Genomic DNA, 22,415 nt, shown 5'->3' with positions numbered 1-22,415 from the left:
GGAGACTCTTGTTCAAGGATCAACTGAAAAGTTGTTATTAAAAGTTATTAGTTTTCTTTTTAAAATTTCTTACTTGCCGTTCATTATAACCATAGTAAAGGTTATACAAAGGACTGATACTGTATTCTAGTTGTTGATGTGCCCACAGAATGATTCAAAGTTCCCTAGCTCTTTCTTTTTGGTTGATGATAAATAGGATAGTATCTTTTTAAAATCTAGAATATTTGACCAAACTTCAGCTCCAGGCAGTTGGGAATGGAGTGAGGGTGTAGTTTTCTTGCTTCCTTTCCTTTAGCACAAATTCTGGTGATAAGCTAAACTTCTCATTCTGAAACAAAGTCTGAGACTAGCAATCTTTAAATAGGGAGGAGGGTGTTCTAAGGGACCGTAAAATCAAATTGGTTTTATATTAAGTGTGCTGAAGTATGACAGTGCCTTACAACATATATTTGTATTATATTGCAGGCACAGGTAGAACAGAATATGACTTCATATATCTACTGTATCATTCATCAATTCACCTACTGAACTTAGATTCTATGACTTCTGTATCAACTGAGAAGGAAAAAGAAATCACAATTCACAGCTCTGTATCTATTATAAAATCTGGCAAGATTCTTGCTTAAGAACATTTCTAAAACGTATGTTATTTCATAGAAATTATTTCAAAAAGTCACAAAACAGGGGAAGAATCCCTTTTGCTCCAAAATTTTAAATACTAATGAACAAAACACCAGCATTTATCATTTAAAAATATACTGATTACTGCCCTAAGGCACTTCTATGTAAAGAATTGCTTACCCATGTTTTTGTGGGTAATATGTATGAAAATTACATATTATGATTTAAGTAATCTTCATACAAATTGCTCACAGAATCACAGGGGTAAGCAAATCCTTTTTTGAAAACCCAGTCTCTAAACATCTTTGTACAGAAATACCAAATCCCCTGCACCTATCTATCTGAAATTTGGCAGGCAATGCTCACTCTGAAGTGGCAACTATGTCTGTAACTATAATCCAGCTGTTAAACAATAAACATCAAATAAATCCCCCTATTAATACATTTTAGAAGCCATTTCTACCAAGGTAAAAATAGATATGTATGTTTGAGAGTATTTCAAAATATTATATAATTTATATATTTTATAAATATATAAAGTATACTTTATACTAAAATAATATCCGAGCAACAATAAAATCGACAAAATTATAATTTGTAATGTTAAAAGAAACCAAATTTTTACAAATCATGTTCTGAAATTGCTGTTTTGAGCCATCATAACAAGAAGAGTGTATTTGCATGATACTCTAAGAATGATTGATTGATTATATGACTCTAAGAATGGCTTTGCATTAAATGGAGTAACACTTGTCTTCAGTATTCCAGTTACCTGTTTATAGTGGACAGCATGGGGTCCAATTGATCCTAGAAGCGCTGCAATGGTGGGGTGGAAGCTGAATCTCACTTCACCTTGTTTATGTCTCTTTTACCACCTATGCACTCGCACAGGATGAAATCAAACTAAAAGCAGCAGAGATTCTGCAAGAGATATGACTGTTTTGCAGTTCATCTTGTAACCCCATGTTGTTTTCCATTTTCCAAGTTATGTAACATGTCAGACCAAGTTAAGTAAGCTAACCAAAATCAAGCCATGGTAACAGATTGTGGTTAAAGTGGAGCATCTTTATCAAAATCTGACCCGCAGTTTCAGTTTGGACAAAACACTACAGTAAACTAAATTATGACTTACCATATCATATAAAACAAACAGATCTATACCTCGTTTCTATCCTGGTCCAGCAATCTGCAATCCTCCTAACTGAGGATAATTCATTCTGATAATAATTGGAAGAAGTTGGGCTTTTCATTCTAAAGAAACTGAACCTGTTCCAAGGACTTAATTTGTTTTGTCTGGTTCCTTTACATTTTTGTTCTGCATATTATTTACTGAACTTATACCGTAGTCCTTATCCAAATACCACATATAACGTTGTGAGATTATTTTAAGTTAAAAAAAATTATAAATAGGTAGGGGTTGGCTACACTCTTTCAATAGAATCTGATAATGCCTTCTGATTTCTTGGCTACTGAATATTGAATATAGTCAGTATGACTTTTCCAATTTCCTGTGACCAAAAATAAAGGTTCCCAAGTATTTGAAGGAATTTATCTGTTTGAAATAGTGTCTACTAGCCATTATTTGGCACAAACCATGGACTGCAAAGGTAAGTCTGAGGATAAAGGTTCACAGACTAATTTGCTTGATATAAGAATCGTATCATCAGAATACAAAAGGGTAGAAACCTTTGTTCCTTTCTTCATGGATATCATATTGCTTTCTAGCTATATGAAGCTATATTTCTAGCTAGAATGTTTTAGAAAAGTTCTTAAGCTATATTTCTAGCTACAACTCACAGACTCACAGGAGTCTGTGAGTTCTAGTCCCGCCTTAGGCATGAAAGCCGGCTGGGTGACCTTGGGCCAGTCACTCTCTCTCAGCCCAACTCACCTCACAGTGTTGTTGTTGTGGGGAAAATAGGAGGAGGAAGGAGTATTAGATATGTTCACTACCTTGAGTTATTTATAAAAATAATAAAGGCAAGATAAAAACTAAATAAATAAAATTAAAAAATAAATATGTGATTCACCTCCATGCTGAATAAGAAGCAGACAGCAAATATCCTTATCTTACCCTTCGGCAAGAATAGCCTGGGTTTGGTTAAAATGCTGTTCGAGTTCCATCTCCTTCCTTCAGAGATTGCCTGACATGTTTTAAAGGCTGGATTTGGGGAGCTTCAGTAATAGCCTTCCCTGCACTGGGCTGCTCCAGGGGTACTCTGTTCTGTCTTGGCCCTCAGATCAGCAACGGATGTGAAAAAACGAGCTCCATCCTCCCATTATCTAGGATGGAAAAAACAAATGCTGATGAGCTATACCTAAATATTTTTTAATCAAAACTGATTGCAGGAAATTTAAACCCGTATGAAGGGGTGGAGAATGCCAAACTTCATAGAGATGTGTGGTGGGGGTGGGGGTGGGGACTTGAGTTGCACTTCTTTAAAATTAGAATTTTTAAAAATGCCATGTCTCTATTTGGGATGAGATGATACGAGATATACAGGAAAGCTAGACCATCATAAAGGGATGGAATTTGCCAAAACCAGGTGGGTTTGAACTATGATATTTAAAAACTGCTTGTATTCTTTAAAAAAAAAGTCTTCAAATTTTTGTTTAGAGAGAGAATATGAATAAAGCTGCAGTGAAAATAGCTCCCGTTGAAAAGAATGTCCATATCAAATTTCAGACAAGATAGGTCTGACAGGGTTTTCTATAAAGGGAAAGGACTGTGGAAAGAGATTATGATAACTCTTCCTGAATGCGATGCAGGGCAGGAAGTTCAGGGCAAGGAGCAATATCATATTAATGTGTCCTTTTCATAAAAGAGTAGGCAAAATGATGTAGCCTATTGTGAGTGAAATTCAAGATTCAATACCCCAGAACTTTGGTTTTGAGCTTCGTGGAAGAATCTGATTCATAAAAGTATATGTCAGAGTCTAATGCTTTGGGCGTATGACAATCTATTCCAAATTATCCTGGACTGTCTTGGCATTTAATCATTTGGGGGATAATTCTAATAAAGAGGGGTTTTTTGTTTTTAATCCATTCAGTCGTGTCTGATTCTTGGAGACTGCCTGGACAAGTCCCTGCAGTTTTCTTGGCAAGGTTTTTCAGAAGTGGCTTGCCATTGCCTCCTTCCTAGGGCTGAGAGAAAGTGACTGGCCCAAGGTTACCCAGCTGGCTTTGTGCCTAAGGTGGGACTAGAACTCAAGGTCTCCTGGTTTCTAGCCTGACGCCTTAACCACTACACCAAACCGGCTCTCATCTAATAAAGAGTAATTAATAATTAATACAATAATTAATACAATAAGTATTTTTTCCAAAAAAGGAAGTTTGTATCAAGATGTACTTCAATTATTGTTAGGCCAAGTTAAGCCCGCCAGTAGTACTTAAATGCTTTAGTTCTAAAATGCCTCATTCATCATTTGTTATTGAAATGAATGAGAAATTGGAATATATAATAGTAAAAAGTTGGGATAGATAATAGTATAAAAATTAAAACCTGTAAAATTCACCTGTAACACGTTTTATCACAACAATTAAAAACAGAAAGCCTTGGGGCCACAGAGTCATCACTTCTCAAGTACCTTGCTTGGGAATCAGTGCTCACGACCTTCTGCACAATATATTTCATTCTCAGAGAGAAATAAGAAGATACCCTTCTGGTTCTATTCGACTGAGGAAGATACACAGCTTCTCAGATCACAAATGAGCAAGGTAAGTTTTTTTCTGGATCCCATGTCCCACATAGGACTTGTGCATTTAGCTCACTGTGAGAGGTGCAAACTGTGGAGAAGTATGGAGTCTACACATTTTAGGGGTGACATATACAACAAATCTGAAATGAGGAAATGCTCATTTTTCATCTTCCTGGGCTTGAAATTATTTGTAACATGATAAGCCAGCTCAAATGTAATCATTTTCAATTGGACCAAAGCTGAAATAAGCACTCTCGTTTAAACAGATTAACCAAAATGCCAGTCTGGCTTTAGGCCATGTGTCTAGCCATTGAAATCTATGGCCTAGTCTAGACTGCTTTCAGGTTTTGACATGGTAGATTGACAGAACGTGGGCCCTCTTAAAGAATGTGTCTGCTTCTATGTCGTTTGGAAAGAGAAAGTGGATTACTGGATTTGTTTAGGGTGCTAGCAAAATGCTTTTATTTGAAGTGATAAATATAATGTGGGACTTTGTTTTACTTGTCACAGTGCACAGTGCTCAATGCATAAATAACTCTGAAAGCACTGGCCAATAGCAGCATAGTATTTTCCCACGAAGTTCATATTTAAGTGGTGGGACACAATAAATGGACTGGTGAGCATATTTAGAATTTTGTGAGTGCTGTATTGTGCCATGATGGATACTGCCAGCTGCACAGGAACACACTTGCCCACAAGGCAAATGGATGAGATTGGCACTCACCATTCCATCTAGCCACATGATGTTCTTCACTACTGCAACTAACCTGTTTTAATTTTTAGGAAGCAATTTTAAAACAAAGCTCTGGGCTGTAACTCACTCTCCCCTTGTTTAAAATGTCTATAGGGCCTTTTATATGTTCCCCTTCAAAAGTTTTCCTTGTTTTAAAAAGATGCATGAGGCTGGCACTTTGCAGCATACCTGCCTATTATTTTATTCCTAATTAGAAGAATTTAAAAATAGTAAGTCAGATGCAGCATAGAGCCTCATGGCACCAAGGGTGGTATCTGCGGGCACATTGCCTACCCCTACAGTAGTTTAGGTGCTTGAAATGCAAAGAATTTTTATCAGTCAGCATTGTACAGCATGTGCTGCCTTACAGCCACCTTTGGCCTGCCAAGGGTTAGACAGGTGCTGACTTTCCAGGAACAGAAAGAAAAGCAGTGGTGGCCACAATCGCTATCTTCCTGTCTGGCAGCTTTCCAAGATTCAAAACTCCTGCCAGCAGAAGGTAGCCATCACAACAGCCTTTTGTTCCTCAAGTCTTACCAACGACTAAGCAGTCTGTGGATACTGAGCCCCCATCCGAGACCCCGTGGTGTTGCCCTCGGGAGGCAATCTTCTTAAACCGGGCTTCTTGGAACTCTGCTTACATGGGAGTTGACCCTGTCGAAGTGAGTGGGATTCAGAAATAAAAGTTTCTCTAGCAAACACGTCTAAGTCGAACTTGGACGGCTTAGGACTACCCCAAAAAGAGGAAAGGGGTTTGTGGACACCTTCACTCCCCCCACCTCCAGCTGCTGCTGCTCCTCCTTTCTATGGGAGGTGACTTCTTGAATTTAAAACCTGAAGGGCGAACTTCACACCTGGCGCTCTTTCCCCAAGCAGGCGCGCCAGCGCTGGCAGGGACAGCAAAACCTGGGGGCGCGCGGTTGTCCCACGCCGGGAAAGAGGCGGAGCACCTTGTTGGCTTCCGTTCAGCTCCTCCTCGGGTTGGATTGCAGCGGGAGGCTCCCACCCCGTTCCCATTCTCTCCTTCCCAGAGCGACAGCACCGACGACGACGAGGAGGAGGAGGATCCGGGGAGCGCCCGCCTCCTTCGCTGCCGAGCGAGGTGCACACGGGGCATGGAGCCTGCCTGAGCCAGTCCGCGGGCAGCTGCTGCTGCAGCACAACATGGAGGCGGCAGCGCCGCCGCCGCCGCCACCGCCGCTTTTGCTCCTGTTCCTGCTCGCCACCTCAGTGTTTCGGTGCAACTTGGGGTCCGTCGGGGGTACGTTCTGGGGCCGCCCCGCTGTCGGCTGTTACGGTCCCGCGCTTAGGGAAGAGGGACCCTTTTGTTGCGGAGATGGAAACTTCTTTGCAACTCGAGAATGGGAACGGAGGAGGTGTGCGTGGGGGGTGTGAGGGCGAGCCGAGTGGGCGGTGGAAAGCGATGTGTCTGGGAGCGTGCGTGGCGGCGGGAAGGGGCAAGGCTGCGGGCGGGGAGTCCAAAGGGTGGCTGTAGCCATGGCGAGTAAAGGTTCAGCCACCTTCTCTAGGAGAGACGGTGCAGGGGAAGGATGTGTGTACTGTCTGCGAGGGTAGGAGGGAGGGAGACCGAGCGAGCGACCCGTTCCCGATCGGGCAGGGAAAAGGCAGGAAGCGCCTTCGTTGTCTCTCCTCCAAAATACAAGTTTTGCTCTAAAGCAGGAGGGCGTTTCCGTGCCGTGTCCCCCTCCTCGTCAACGTAGCATTTCGGGGAGCCTGCTTTTTTCCCGGGAAGGATTCCCTTGGCCTTTTGCGCGGTGGGGCTCTCGAGCTCAGGCTGTGCCTCGAGAGCGAGACAAAAGTTTTACTTTTCTAGCGCTTTGCGGCCCTCAGACGCAAAGATTTCCCTGGAGTTTGGAAGAGCGGGTGTCGGGTGTCGATCCCAGGCTGAATCAAACTTTTGGCTTCGGCTTTGGTGTAGGGGGTTGGGAAAAAAAGCAGATCTAATTTCCTTTTATTTTAATAGTTGTAACGAGGGGTGGGGGGAGAAGCGGGAGGAGGGAAGAGAGACTTGCCTGACTTGTGAAACGTAACACTTGGCAAAATAGACTTCTGGGAAGAGTTTGTCTGTCTGGGGGTTTACCCAGACAAACTACAGTGAACATTTGTTCCCTTCCTTGACTAGAGGGAGTGATCAGACAATCACGTCCGTTTCCATATCCCGTAATGCTGATTTTATTCAACATTTAAGAAGGAGTCTCTGGTTTGTTTTTGCTGAAATGTGCTTGGCTAGTATGTGGCCCAATCTGTTCGATCATTAGTCTTGAGTATAAATAAAGAGTCTGTCTCCCTTGTTGATACACTGCACTGTGTGTGTTCTGATGGTGAACAGTTGCATTGGTGCAAGAGGTACAGGAAGAGACCAGAATGTTGTGTTCCCTTATGGCTTTTTCTACATCATGAGGATACTGGGTCCTTTACTTCTTCATTTCCTAATGGTTATTCCATGTGCTGAGGAATCATACTTTTTTTTTGTATTCCATTTTGTTTAAGGTCTTCTGCTTTCTTGCAGCAATCCTCAGCATTGCCACAATAGGAGTGTTATATTATATTACATTACATTATTATTATTATTATTATTATTATTATTATTATATTTGAATTTATAAGCCGCCTGACTCTGGTGGACTCTAACAATTATACAGTAATTCAGGGGCTGCAACCAAAAAGGGAGTTAACTATTATCTTGCTTCCCACATGTACACATGCAGGAAAAAAAGTCATTTTACACACAGGAACCTCTGATAGCCCAATGTTTGTCTTCAGTTTAGCACTCTTCAGCAAACTGAAGTTTTGACACACTAATGAATGTTAATTGTTGTAATTTTTCAATCAATTGGAGAAATATACTTGTGGCTAATAGTAATGCATCCTCTTAAGATAGTTATTACTGGGATTCCCCCTTTTCTTAAAATCATCTTTACTTAACAGAATTGCTATTTAATAGGGGAGCTCTGACCAGTTTTCCCAATGGCTGTTGTGTTTTGTTTGGAAATTTGACTTGTTTTAGATATATATTAACATCTGTGTGCAGCTGTAATTGTAAATAGAAGTAAATTGTAAATAGAAGTAAATAAAATCCTTCACAGATCTGATAATTTAAAAAAAGGCTCAATATTCCTGTAGAGTATTAAGTTCATTGATCCACCAGTTTGTTACAGTACTGAAGGAGCATTGCAATTATTGTGCTTTTTAAAATGTTCCTTACAGAGAATTAGGCCAATGAGTCCAGTGACCTGCTCAGTGTAGAAATCCAAGTGAAAGTGGCCTGCCTCTGACTGAATGTGTTCAGTGAAGAACAGCTCACCACCTCTTTGGGAGATTGGTTTCACTGTCAAATCACTCTTACTGTTAAGAAGTTTTTCCTAACGTTCAGTCAGAATTTGCCTTCCTTAAAACTTAAACTTAAGAATAACTTAAATCTTAGAGGGTTCTGAAGTGTAGTGCTATTTAACCAAAAGGATTATTTCTGTTTGGTACACAGTAAAGGTACTTTGCCTTTACATCAGGCAAAATCAGTTTGCTTTTCATCAATGTCTCCAGTATAAATGGGCTGTACAGTTTCTAAATTTGGTAGCAATTCAGTTAATGTATATTCTGACCAATCAAAGAAGGAATTTCTATGACGTACAAATGCCTGTCCATGAAGTATACACTAATTACAGTCAAGTGGAAGAATTCATGTTGGCTTTTAATAAGAAAATTGAAGCCACAACTGTTCATTTTAGTTAAAACAACGTTAATATATATATCTTCCTTCCTTCCTTCCTTCCTTCCTTCCTTCCTTCCTTCCTTCCTTCCTTCCTTCCTTCCTTCCTTCCTTCCTTCCTTCCTTCCTTCCTTCCTTCCTTCCTTCCTTCCGTGTTTTGCATGAGAATTCTATTTTCCTGAATTTCATTTTTATCTTTTTAGTTACAGTACTTTGGTTTTTCGTTGGGAGGCATATACATTTAATAAATTACTATTGTTATTATTCCAGTTATCTGATTGGTTTGTGCTTCTTTATCAAAGTGTGTGTTCAAACAACCGTTATTCGTGTGCAACAAGGTACAGTGTATATTTTTTTCGGTGGAGGGTAAAATAATTGGGTTCTGTTTATCCAGAATACTCAATCATTATTTTGGCAGTATTATTCATGTGATTCATATATCCCATACTGACTGTGACTACTAGCAGTGTCTACTTACAGATAAATGTTTGGAAAACATACATTATCCATATCTCCCTTGAGCTAAATGTACAGTATTCCAGTCTTTCATATGGGATTTTTAACAACTGTTCTAGTTGGTAATATCTACCTGATTTTGGCTGATCTCAGAAAGTTAAACAGCATCAGCCCTGGCTAGTGCTTGGATGGGAAACATTTTTTTGAATAATGGTTTTCTTTTTTATAGAGTAATTTAAATCAAGACACTAATGTTGTTTTAAATAGCCAAGAAACATCCCCTCAATTATCCAAGCTTGAATCTGGTTTCCTATTTTTCTTTATACTGTACATTTAAAAATATACAGTATTTACTCTTGGCTGATGCCTACTGGTTTTAAGTAGAACCTTGATACTTGGGAAGACATTGAGCAAGATCATTGATTTAAAACTCTTTCACTCAGTGAAACAGCAGATAATTTTTCACTGTCCTTCCTCTTGCAGTCTCCTGTGGTCTTCTGAAGGAACTCTCAACCATCTAGACCAGCCTTTCTCTACCTTTTGACCCTGGAGGAACCCTTGAAATATTTTTCAGGCCTCGGGGAACCCCTGTACATTCAGGCTCAATAGGCCAGAAGTCACAAAATTATTATATTCATTTCATGGGGAGGTCTGTATATATGCATTAACAGTGTTCTTAAACTGAAAATAAAGAATGAAACTTACCTCTTTAATGTGAAGTTGCCAGAATTTGAAATAATTCTTTAAATAAATCGTGATCTCCCAGGGAACCCCTAGTGACCTCTCGTGGAACCCTAGTTGAGAAACCGTGATCTAGACAGATATTTGGAGCTGCAGGAAGAGAAGGTATCAGAAAAATCATGGTGTTCCACTGCTTGGAACCTCTGCTGGATTGTATCAGTGGAAGGAGCCTATTGGTATAAAGTTCATAATATTAAATGCTGTGTCCTATTTTAGGATCAAAATGCAAATAGCATTTGATGGCTTAGTTAAATGTTTTTATCATGAGAATAAGGGGCTGTTAGTCTTAACAGATAACATATATTACCTCCATTATTGGAGGTAGTGTGCCTTACAATACTAGTTGTTGGAGATTACAAGTGGAAGAATGCTGTTACACTTAATGTATTGTTTGTGAGTTTCCTACAGGCATTTTTTGATTTCAGTAGGAAAGGAATGAACTAATAGGACTCATATTCTTAACCAAATCTCCAAATCTTGTTTTGTAGATCAGAAATACCCTAACAGCTTTTTTGCTCTCGCCTTTTCTTCCTTACTTTGTTAACACAATTCTAGTTGGTCAGTTTAGATATAATAATGAACTATGGCTACAATAAGCCAGAAAAAAGTTTGAAGAGAGTAAATCTGCAGCTAGATCCCTGACACCATGCCATAATCTGAAGATGTTTGGTAAAATAGTGTCGAGCAGGTTATATATCATGAATCAATTGAAGATTAAACAGGTCTCTCTGTGTGAGTAATTGAACATGATTCAAATGTCACTCAAATATTACTGAATGATTCAATTCATATATTTTTAAAATTGATATTTAAATGCAACTCATGTAAGGTAACTTTGGTACATGGATGATACTCAGCTTTATATCTCAATCCCTGATAATGCCATGGAGGCATTTTCCTGGGTACTCGGGGGCTGTGAGGGTTTGAGGAAAAATAAGCTTAGACTCAGTGCTGGCCCGACCAAGTGGCTTTTCATGCATGTACCATCTATAGTTTTTTTAGTGGCATGTTATACCGTAGTCAAATTAGACATTGCCTAGGGCCCCTAAAAAGAGGCCCCCCAAAATCACGTTTTTGGGGCTCTACCCACCCGACCAGCAGCAGGACAGGGGAGACCCTTTCCTGCTCCACATCTGTAGCAAAACCTCAGAGCTACTTCTGGAGATCGGTGGGGAAATAGGGAGGCCTCTGCACACACTCAGGAGCGCTGTCTCCTTCAGGCACTGATATAAAGCTACCTCCAACACTACTCAATTCTGACTGTTTCTCTTTTTTGCACTGGTCTGGGTAGAGAGTTGGGGTGCCCTCTGCATGCTTTCAGAGGCGGTGGCTGCCCAAGTGCTGTTTTGCAGAGTCTGCTGGGGGGCGGGGTGGAGTGTTAAGCTGCAGAATGTGCCACCTGTCTGGCGAGGCCCCTCGGTGCTCTGCCCACGCTTGGCTCATGGCAGCCCAGCCGTAGCCCATCCCTTGCCTGCCCCTTCTCAGCTCCACCTGCCTGAGGCTGCCTGTTTCTCTTCCTGGCCAGAGATGGCAAAAGAGCAGCCCCAGGCAATGGTGAGAGCAGCATCAGCAGGTCTGGCATTGGGGCAATGTGGGCGGGTGCCACTTGGGGGACCCATGGAGGACATCAGCTGGGGACACCTAGTGCTGAGTTCAGCTCCCCCCTTTTTCACCAGTGCTGGAGCGCCGGAACCCCCTTTCCTCCTTGGTAAGATGAGGGGCACCATGTGGGGCCAAGAGGGCAGAGTGTTTATCTTTTATTTGCATCAAAACTTGGGGGCCCCTAAATTTTAATATTGCCTAAGGCCCCACACTAGCATAACACGACACTGAGTTTTTGACAAGGTTGCACTGCCCCAGGTGGAACTCATGCATAATTTGGGAATCCTCCTGGATTCTCAGATACTTCGCAGTGAGCAGAAGGCAATCATGACCAGGACGATGTTTGCACAGATCCATCTTGCGCATCAATTACGATCTTTCCTGGATTGGGAGGCCCTTCTCATGGTCACTCATGCCTTAGTCAGCTTCCATCTGGATTTTCTCCAGTTGTTTCTGCCTAACAGTATTCTGGCAGAGTTGGTTGATTCCTGTCCTGGCTTTAAAGCAGTGTCATCTTGTGAGGCCTAGGAGGCAGACTTCTCTGTGGCTGTTTTTGCCCTACAGAACAGTATTCCTCCTGAAATCCATGTAGCCCACATTTGCTTTCACAAAGCTTTAAAAACTTGGCTTCTCCAAGGCCCTGAGGTCAGATAATTATTATTAAATCTTATTTTACATGCAGTGATTTCCTCCAATAGTGTCTTGCTTAATGAATTTAATGAACTAAAGTTGATTAGCTTATTGTTTCAAGGCAGGGGTGAGCAACCTGTGGCTCTTTAAACTTTGTGTTAAAACTCCCAGCTTCTCTCATACTAGCCATATTGGCTTAGAGTGGCTGGGAATTGAAGTTCAGAAAGAACTGGAAAACCATAAGTGGTTTCCCCCATTTTAAGAATATCCACATTTTAAGGGGAAGGAGTTCATTTTAATTCCTGCTAACTTGTAGGTGGCCTTGAGTGGAAGGCTGATACATACTATGCTTTTAGCTGTATCTTTAGACATTCAAATAATTTCCAAATATAAAGGATCATGTTCTAAAGCAGGGTAAGAAGAAAATGTTCTAATTTGTTTGATTCAGGAATGCTTTATGGCTAAGAAGGGACATTTACAGGTAGTCCTTGCTTACCAACCACTTGTTCAGCAACCATTCAAAGTTGTGACAGTGCTGAACGAGTGGTACTTATGACTGGTCCTCAAAGTTCCGGCTGTTGCACCACCCATGCAGTCATGTAATTGCACTCTCACTTTGATGGTTGCAGTGACACGTGATCACCATTTGTGACCTTCCCTGCCGCCTTCTCACAAATCAATGGGGAAGTTGGCAGAGAAGGTCACGAGTCGCTCAGGTAAGTCTCCCCCACCTGGCAGCAGCCACCCCCAGGCCTAAAATTGCTCACACACTGCGCTGCGACCACCCACGCACCCTCCCCTGCCCGGCAGCAGCCACCCCTAAGCCCCAAAAAGCTCTTGCACACCACTTAACCTCCTGCCAGCCAGCCTGCTTAACAACTTGAGATTGTCACTTAATGGCAGCAGCGGGGACTGCTGGGATTGCTGTTGCTGACAGATGTGGTCATGTGAAGTCGCACTTTACAACCACATTGCTTAGTGGTGGAAATTCCAGTCCCAATTTCTTTCGTTAAGCGATGACTACCTCTACTCAAATTGTCCCTGAAGAAAGAAACTGTATTCCTGAATATGTTGATTCTTAATAGATTAAGTACTGATTTCTCCTTTACCATGTTGTTTCTAAAGCCTACTTAAAGATTGTTCAGTTGTTGGCAATTGATGGCATAAATTTGTAGTTAGCAGTTGGCCAGTTAACAGCAAGTTACATGTAGCAAGTATTTATTTTGTTAGTTCTGGATGTTAGGAGAATAACTTGTCAATTTACTGTACTGAACTTTTATTGAAAACCTCTTAACCTGAATGTCCATTTAGAGGTAACAGCTATACTGTGTCTGTTTTTGATAATGGAGGTAATATGTTTTATCAATGCCCCAGGTGTTAATTTGATATGTGTGCTATAGAGATCATCCTTTAAGAATGGTTAAGGAGTCTAATAATAACAGCAGCAGCCAAGCAATAGAAGTACAATATAGCATATTTAAAAAACCAATAGAAAACAAAACAAAACTCCGAAAGCTAAGACAGTTTCGGAGACCTGGCACTGAACATGAAACTAAATACGTTTGAGATGAGCATCTGAAAGCACTACTGTTGAAAAGGTTTCAATTCTGTAGCAATCTGCTATGCCCTTAGTTGTGGAAGTACTCTTAGCTGGGCCTCTAAAGGAAATCTCAAGGTTTGGGTTGGTTTATGACGGAGAGGTAGTCCTTAAGGCAGCCTTTCTCAACTTTTTGACCCTGGAGGAACCCTTGAAATATTTTTCAGGCCTCGGGGAACCCCTGCACATTAGGCTCAAATATAGGCCAGAAGTTACAAGATTATTATATTAGTTTCATGTGTAGGCCTGTATTCTTAAACTAAAAATAATGAAACATACCTCTTTAATGTGAAGTTGCCCAAATTTGAAATAATTTTTTAAATAAATCGTAATCTCTGAGGGAACCCCTAGTGACCTCTCACGGAACCCTAGGGTTCCACAGAACCCTGGTTGAGAAACCCTGCCTTAAGGTATCTGACTCAAAGTCACAAAATGCTTCCAGGGTCAAAAACAGCATTTTGAACTGGTGCTGGGAATAATAATAATAGATAAGGAGCCAGTAAAGATACTAGAATTCTGTAGTGATGTCTTCTAATTATTCAATACCGGTTAGCTATCTCCTAGCCATGTTCAGAATGAAAGTTTCCAGGCCATTTTCAAAGGTAGCACTATGTACTGCACATTCAATAGTTCATCTCTTCTGCAGATAATTATAAAATAAATAATAAAGGCAATAATTGTTAGCTCAACCCAGAGTCACAAAACAGCACTTCAAAATTCTTAAGAACTCTTATGGTTAAAAAACAAAAACAAAAAAAAAGGGAAGAAGAGAAAAAAATGGAACCGTTCAAGTCTTTTTTGCTGTTTGTTGCAGTCTTACATAGAATAAGTAAATAAGACTGTTTGCATATCTGCAGATGCTAAATTATTGTCATGTTGGTTCTGGATTCTCCCAGTAATTCCCAGGAAAGGACAAGCAAACACTGGTTTACTCATAAAATGCAGTTGTTAAATTTGTTTCTACCTTAGGTGAAAAACAAAATCCTGATGGAAAAGAACAAGAAGTTGATTGGAGATAATGATGTAGTTGGTATAAAAAAATCAATAAAACTGAATCAGATACCTAAAGTTCCACCTGCACATAATTTGTAGTCCTTTTGTTCCAGTGCAGGGTCTCGCTATTTAGTTGGCTAAATCAGTATTTTCAAATCATCCTTCCTAAAAAAACCAACAACAGCCCAAAGTCTAAACTTTCACAGTGAATAATACTTTTATTAGACTAACTCAGGGTCAAAATACTTTGCAAGAAAGGGCATTTGAGAGACCTGGGGCTGCAACCATCGTAAATGCGCACCAGTTGCCAAGTGCCTGAATCATGATCACGTGACCGTGGGGACCCTGCGATGATTGCAAGTTCAAGGACCGGTCATTAGTCTCCTTTTTCAGCGCTGTCATAATGTGAACGGTTGCTGAATGAGTACTCTGTAAGCGAGGACTACTTGTATGGAATTTGTATGTAAGGATATAGAGGCTGGGTCAATGACACAGAGTTCCTTCTATAAGGCAGCCAGTTCTGAGTCCCACATGTCCAAGATTTTGGCTATGAGGAAGGATACTTTATGAGTAAAATAGTTGGTGGCCACTGAGCAAAAGGTCTTAAAAGGGTGGCACAGCAAAGCTTTTAGAATGAGTGGAGATCCCATGAAGAGTATTTGAATGGTAGGTGGGTTCCCAAGGGTGTAGGAATTTCTTCATGTGTGGATGGGCCAAGATGTCCAGCTCCTGAAAGGAAAAACCAGTCCCTTGGTTGCAAAGACATGTCCATACAGTGATCTTGGCAATAGTATTGAATTGGCTTGTGCTTGTTTTCTTCTGGAATGTTTTCGCAACGTAGCCTATAGCAGTGATATTTCCTGGTGGTTTCCTGTACTGACCAGACAATCCCAAACAAGTTCAGCTAGGTGTTGCCACCTGCTGAGACAGCTGAAGTATTACAGTTGAATTCAAAATTTTACTTGAAATTTATTTTAATTGGAGTATATGTAAATATTTTAAAACAGGAAGATTTGATATTTCTTCCCATAAATGAGATTTTAAGAAAAATTAAAAAAAAACACAAAACTGGCTAAAATAATTTTAGTATAGCTGATGAACTGGAGACATACATATATGTTTCCTAAGATTACATGGGAAAAAATTAAGTATTTTAAATTTCACTTGTGTTAAATCCCTTTCACTTGTCCAATTTGACTTGTATTATGTACAGCATAAAAATCCTAAATGGTGATATAGGGAATGAAATAGCAGTGTATAATTGCAGGCCAGAGTGGGAAGTAGAGGCACCAATCTGGGATTGGTAGAGTTCATGCACAGTGAAACAAATTGGGGGGAGTGAGGTGTTCTGGCTGAAAGGCCTGCATGTAAGATAGTAATTTGGATCAAATAAATGCAGAACTGCTCATGATCTGTTTCTGCCCTCCTTTGCCTAGTAGTACCCTGGAGTCAAGCAAAAATTATGCCAATGGAACTTTACAAGGAACAAAGAGGAGACTTTGTGGCTAATATACCCCCCTTACTCGACCCCAGCAATCTCTACCATGCCATTGGACACTTGCTGTCCATGATCCACTCACAATTCACTCCAATTGCTATCTGTAGGCAGCTTTAGCATCTAGTGGCACAATGGCATGAGTGAAACAGTTTTATCACCAGCCAAGTGAGTTGCTCTGACTTAGAAGGCCAGCTGCCTGTATTAGAGATTTATTATAGTGATATGTCAGTGTGAAATGCTTCAATATTAGCATCCAAGAAAAAATGAAATGCTGTGAGAATGTTGATTATAAGGCTGCAGATTTAGATGCTGTAACTAAAAGAGAAAGACCTTCAATGCGATGGATTGATACAATTACAGCAACAATGGATGCAAACATTGGAACAGTCAGGCATGTGGCGCAAGACCGAACAGCATTTTGTTCTGTTATACATAGTCGTAAATGATTTGATGGCAACTAACAAAAACAACTGACAAAACATTAAAAATATCGGTGTGGTTTGCTTATGGAGTAGCTGTGTGACTGTTTAAGCTGTGTGTATTTATTCTTGATGATTAAAATAATGCAATTATTGTTTCTCTGTACAAAGGGAAGGTAAAAATTATATGGGGATTAGTTTGTTAAGGGTGCTAAAGAAGAGGTTGGACAGAATCCTGATTGAAGGTACAAGGGGTGACGCTGAACAAAATTTGGGAAGTGTGGTTCTGCTTTATGCTGGGCAGATGTGCAGACCAGATATTTGCTCTGCAGCAGACCACGGAGAAATAGTGAACATGAGAAAGAAAATAAAGTATATATTGTTGATTTAGAGAACACATGATAAAGTGAATAGGCTTGAATTATGATATGTTTTGCCCAAGCATGGAGTTGAAGGTTGGTTGCTAAATGCACTAAAAGCTGAATTGATGGAAATAAAGGATGCATGAGAATAAATGGAATGTTTAGTCCAGCATTGAGCAAGCAACAAGATAAAGATATTTAAAAGCTCCATGGTTGTTTAATATGTTTATGGATAAAATAAAGGTATAAGAAATGCTTGCAGCAAACTTAGAAGTGTATTTGTTTGGGACCTGAATGTTTGTGTACTTTTGTATGCAGATGGTGCTGTGTTGTAAATGCAATAAAGAGTACAGATCTAAAATTAATGTATTAAAAATCAAAGTAAGTGGGCTTTGACAGGCAAAATGGAATGAATGATTGCAAGTTATACATAAGTAGCAAAAAATAGGAAGTAGAAGAACTTGTGCACCTTAGTAGAATATTCACTTAGTAGAATATTCAAGATAGGAAAATTGAAAAATTTTAAGACATGCAAATGGTGGTAGAAAGTTATGTGGTCTGTTGCAAAGAATGGATGCTTATTGAAAAAGGCAGAAATGTCTCTAATAAGAATGTTTCAGACCACTTCATTATATGGGAGTTAGAGATGAATATGAGAGAATATTAAAAACATTGAATGCAGTAGAAATGGGGTACTAAAGAAGTGTCTGTAGTAAAATAAGGGCAGAGTCAAGAATGACTGGGTGCCAAATGAACATGGATTGAATAGAAAAGTAAACAATATGAAAGAAGTATGTTAAAATAGTTGGTCGTATAGAGAAAATTAATAAGGATTGAATTACAAAATATACAGTAAGAAGGAAAAGTAAATGGATTGAAAGGAAGGGGTGGACTGAGAAAGTTGTGGTTGGATGTAGTTGATGAGTTTCTCAAAAGAGAAAAGTCATGCCTTTAAAAAGAGAAATTAAGAGTTTAAAGAACAAAAGAGAATATGTGAATCTGCATATGAATGTGGTAGAAGCAACAGTGGTTTGGCAGAATAAATAAGAGCTGGTTTCCCCCACAAACACTAAGTCAGGAGAGGAGGGGTGGGGAGCCCAGTATCTGTAATTTTTTGATAGGGCTACTCTGGTGTCTGGTGGTATGAGAGAATGTTTAATTTTTTTGTATTGTTACGTAATTTTATTTGTTTGATTTGGACACCACCGAACTCCCAACACTGTTATTTATCTGTTGATAGCTGCCCAGAGTTATTTTACCTCTCACAGGGTTGTTGTGGGGAAATTGGGAGAAGAAAGGAGTATTAGGTATGTTTGCTGCCTTGAGGTATTTACAAAAATAATAAAGGCGGGATAAAAAAAAAATCTAAATAAAAATATGGGCCAGTCATACAGATCTAATTAATAAATAAGGAGAGGTATAATGAATGATGTTAGTATAAACTAGTTTGGGTTATGTTTCCTCTTCCTCTTGCCTTTATTTTGCTTATTTCTTGTTCCTTTTTCTGCACATTGCATAACATAGCTTTCCAGAAAGGGAACAGTAAGATGCACATGTATATATGTGAGCATGAGAATATCAAAGTGCAGTCTTGTTTATTCAAGTGCATGTGTATATGTAGCATGTGTTAAGTTTTAGTATGGCTGTTCTATTAATTGAAATGGGACTTGCATTGACACAGCCTTACCGCTCCCTTGTTAACTGTTAAACTCTATAGAACGTTGGGTTCTGATTTTTTTTAATGTATCCACATGTTGCAGAGCTAAATCAGACTGTTGAATATTCATTTCAGATGAACTGTTCATGAAATCAGGCTGAGATCAAACCATCAGTAAATTTGTCAGTGAAAATTAGTTTTCAGTCTAATGACATGCTGCTTCATTGTTTTCAAATGGGACCCACCTATAAACTTACTGATCACTTAGGATCTATTTGTGAACTAACCCCATATGCTGAGCTTAATTTCGCTTCTTTTTAACAGAGACATAAAATATCACTCCGTAGTTTAACACTAGGGATACAAAAAGTTCTCCCCTTCTCCAAGACTCCTCAAACTGCTTCAAGTTCAGAGGATTTACTTTTAGAAACCTCTAAGCTACCCCCAGAAATGGTGTAGCCCAGGAGGAGGTTCAGCATGGTCTGGAGGGTTAATGGAATTTACTAGAGTTCTCTGGAATGTTTCAATCCCAAAACAGTAGGTTTCACACATCTTTAGTTATCATTTTAAAGTTCCTATTTTATTTCATATATTTTAAGTTAATACTGTGAATGGGCAGTGTGATAGAGATAAAGATTGTCATGTCCACCAGTAAAAGACCTGTAGTGCCTAGACAAACAGGTTGCTGCTAAGAAGCTGATTGTAAAGACCTAAATTCTTTAAGGGAAGCATCCTTGGACTGGCTTCATTTAAGACATGAATCTCCAATCTCACTCTGCAAAATGGCCTGAAATTCTAATTGATTGTGCCCTTTGGGCTTTTTTTGGACTTCACTTTGCTCCCATCATCTTGTAGAACTCCAGATCTTATGCTTCTGTGTTCAGACGGTCTGAAAAAGCAAGCCAGTACTGTAACCGGCTGTGATCTGCTTAAAGCAGAACATGAGCAGAATTTAAGCATGATCAGTGTTAGGCATAATAAGAGTTTCTTAAAGGAAATACACAAGAATGGTTTGTTGTCAGCCATGATAGCGGTGGGGAGATCCTGGCAATAAAATAAACTGTTTATTGAATATCCAGAAAAAATATTGGAATTCACTTGTACTGTAAATCAGAACTCATGGTTTGAGGTGCACTGATTTCACATTTAGGAGATGAATTTAATTTACTTGCCTCTTTTAGATTTAATTGGCTGTGTTTGCACAACACAGAAAATATGAACAGTGAATAATGAACTACAGAGTAGCAAACAAATCACATTATCTTAACTTGTTGTTTGAACCCATCATCATGCTTTCTTTTGATTTAGCATGTTGTATAAACAAAGCCCCAACTGTGATTTATTAATCATGATTCTCTTTAGCATGTTCTGTGAACAAAGCTAGGTATGGGATCACAGTGAATGTTTTAACCTCCAGTCATTCCTTTTCTGGATAATAAATATAATAATAGTTGCTGTAATAGTTTCAGTGGGTATAATTTGTAATTTTATGTGTGTGTGTGTGTGTGAGATTTTGGTGAGGATCACCCATTGTGTAAAGTGAGAAATGGTCATTTGTTGAAATCTATATCATGAATCTACAGCAAAACCAGAGTTGGACCTTTTTTTCCCAGCCTGTTTCAGTGAAGAAAAAGCAAATGCTGTGTTATAAACTAACCAATTATCTTGTTGTAAATTGACTTCATGAACGTTACTCTTTTAGGAGCTTTATTTTGTAGTATATGAATTATTGTTACAATAGAGAGCAAGAACACACTCATACAGTAAAAGTAAACTTGGATATAGTTGTCAGATATATGCACCAAAATCTTTTTACCAGTATTGTACTAATACATGCAATATTTCTGGTATTTGTAAAAAGGCATTCTTAGGCTTAGCTACAACTGTAATAGGATCTTTTCAGTTTCAGCATTGGCCAGCATATTAGTAAAATGCAACACTCAGGCTATAGAAAGGAAATATGAAGCATATACATACACCCAAATTGATTTCAGTTTTTACATATGAATTGTATTAATGTGGTTGCTTGGTTAGTGCTCTTTCTGTGTTATATGCACATGTATTTTAATTTGCTCCCTTTCCCCTTCACACTATATGTTTGGCTGTCTAGGTATAAAATAAAACACTCAGCTGTTGCTTTCTAAAGGTATAGTTCACTATATAAGTGAATCACAAGTTCAGAGATGCATAGAAGCTATAATGTATTTATATTGAGGATTATTGGTACCTACGCTTATGAAGACAAGGAGCATGAATATTAGCAATAATTCTTGGTGGCTTCTTTTGCTTTGAAAAGCAACATAGTACAGTTGGTTGGAAATTTTAAAGTTCAGAAGTAGACATAATAAATCAGCTGGACTGGCTAATATATAACCTCAATCATAGTTCAGTATTATGAATATGAGCCAAGACTTTCCTTGAGCTCACGTGGTTCTTCTTATATGTAGGCTGCCTAACTGAAGTAATTAGTGGAAGCAAGCCATCTTTAAACCATTGCTTAAAGGATTGGTTTGTCCTCACTAATGCAACTGAAGTTAATTTAGAACTTGGACAACACTGCTTTTAGTGTGAAGTGGAAGCTTTTGGTGTGCATGGAGAATGTTAGACATGATCACGTAACCTAAAAACCATGTGTTATCTAAATGCAGGAATTATGAAAAGAAGTGTGTCTTGGCATTAACCATGAACCACCACTCCCTTGAGAAGACAGTTACATCTGGCTCAGCTGAAATAACACATTTATCTCTATCCAGGAGCTCCCTACAGTGTCACACATACAGAAAAATAATTTTCAACTGGTTCATATGCTACCTTCAATCCAATCACTGTTTCATATACTCTCTCATACAAATACTGAAAAGTAATTTGTGGAGAATTCCTGTATAAATTTGAATGAGCAGAATATGCAAATAAGACCTATTCTGAACTGAGGCTTTATTAGGATAGGCAACTTTATGCTTTTCATATATTTTGGATTTCAACTCTCACCAACATCAGTCAGCGGCCAATGGCAAGGGACTGAAGGGATTATAACCAAAAAATTGGAGGATACCAAGTTGCTTACCCTGTGCATAACATTGGCATTTTCCTTAAAAGGTTGTAACAGTTCCTTCAGTGTTACAAAAACTTGTTCATGCCTACTTATAAAATATGAAAAGCCCTTCAACTGCTACCTGGTTGTGAGTAATTGAAAACCTTCATTATCATAATTGGAGGTTTCAGGGCTTCTACAAGCAGATTTGATTCAGGTGTTGCCTGCAGTCTTCCAAAGCCTTGGGTGTAGTTCCTAAATCCTCTTTAAATGTTGCTGCTGAATTGTTACCTGAAATGTGACAGAAAACAAACAACACTGAATATATGTGGTAACTGTATTGCATTTTGGTCCCCTACCCAACTTTTTTTTTATCTTGGCCCAACTGACCTTTTGGAGTGAGGTGCCCAATGTTGTGGTCTTTATGGTATTCACAGCTTCAACATAAAGTAACTGTTCTCTTAAAGTTTACATTCTTTTTTCCTTCTAGTATTTATAAAAATAAAAGGTACATTAAAATTCATTGCTCATTCATGTTCAACTAGCTTCACATATTTGTTCATATATTGTATGTAGACTTCTTTACATTTAAGTCAGTTTACCTGACATTAGAAGAAGGAGGGAAACAAATGTGTAAATAATCCTCTAGT

The 22,415-nt window shown here is 39.2% G+C and overlaps 1 protein-coding gene and 1 long non-coding RNA gene across 4 annotated transcripts in view; both read left to right on the top strand.

Moving 5' to 3' along the window:
• LOC134487462 (uncharacterized) overlaps positions 1-22,415 on the top strand; it is a 312,713-nt gene that overhangs the window by 148,848 nt on the left and 141,450 nt on the right. The gene's annotated exons all lie outside the window — the stretch shown is intronic.
• The window catches only part of LRP5 (LDL receptor related protein 5), a 157,797-nt gene continuing 141,450 nt past the window's right edge, over positions 6,069-22,415 (top strand). For 2 of the 3 annotated variants that reach the window (XM_063289268.1, XM_063289265.1), the window contains exon 1: positions 6,079-6,313. In XM_063289268.1, the coding sequence (XP_063145338.1) occupies positions 6,217-6,313 (97 nt within the window). In that variant the 5' untranslated portion in view covers positions 6,079-6,216. Of the gene's footprint in view, positions 6,314-22,415 lie in introns of all 3 variants that reach the window. The other variant, XM_063289269.1, reaches the window with a different exon arrangement.

Source organism: Candoia aspera, chromosome 1 (assembly GCF_035149785.1).
Source record: "Candoia aspera isolate rCanAsp1 chromosome 1, rCanAsp1.hap2, whole genome shotgun sequence".
NCBI lineage: Eukaryota > Metazoa > Chordata > Lepidosauria > Squamata > Boidae > Candoia > Candoia aspera.
Note: the sequence above shows the minus strand (reverse complement) of the source record. Positions and strands in the feature narration are given on the sequence as shown.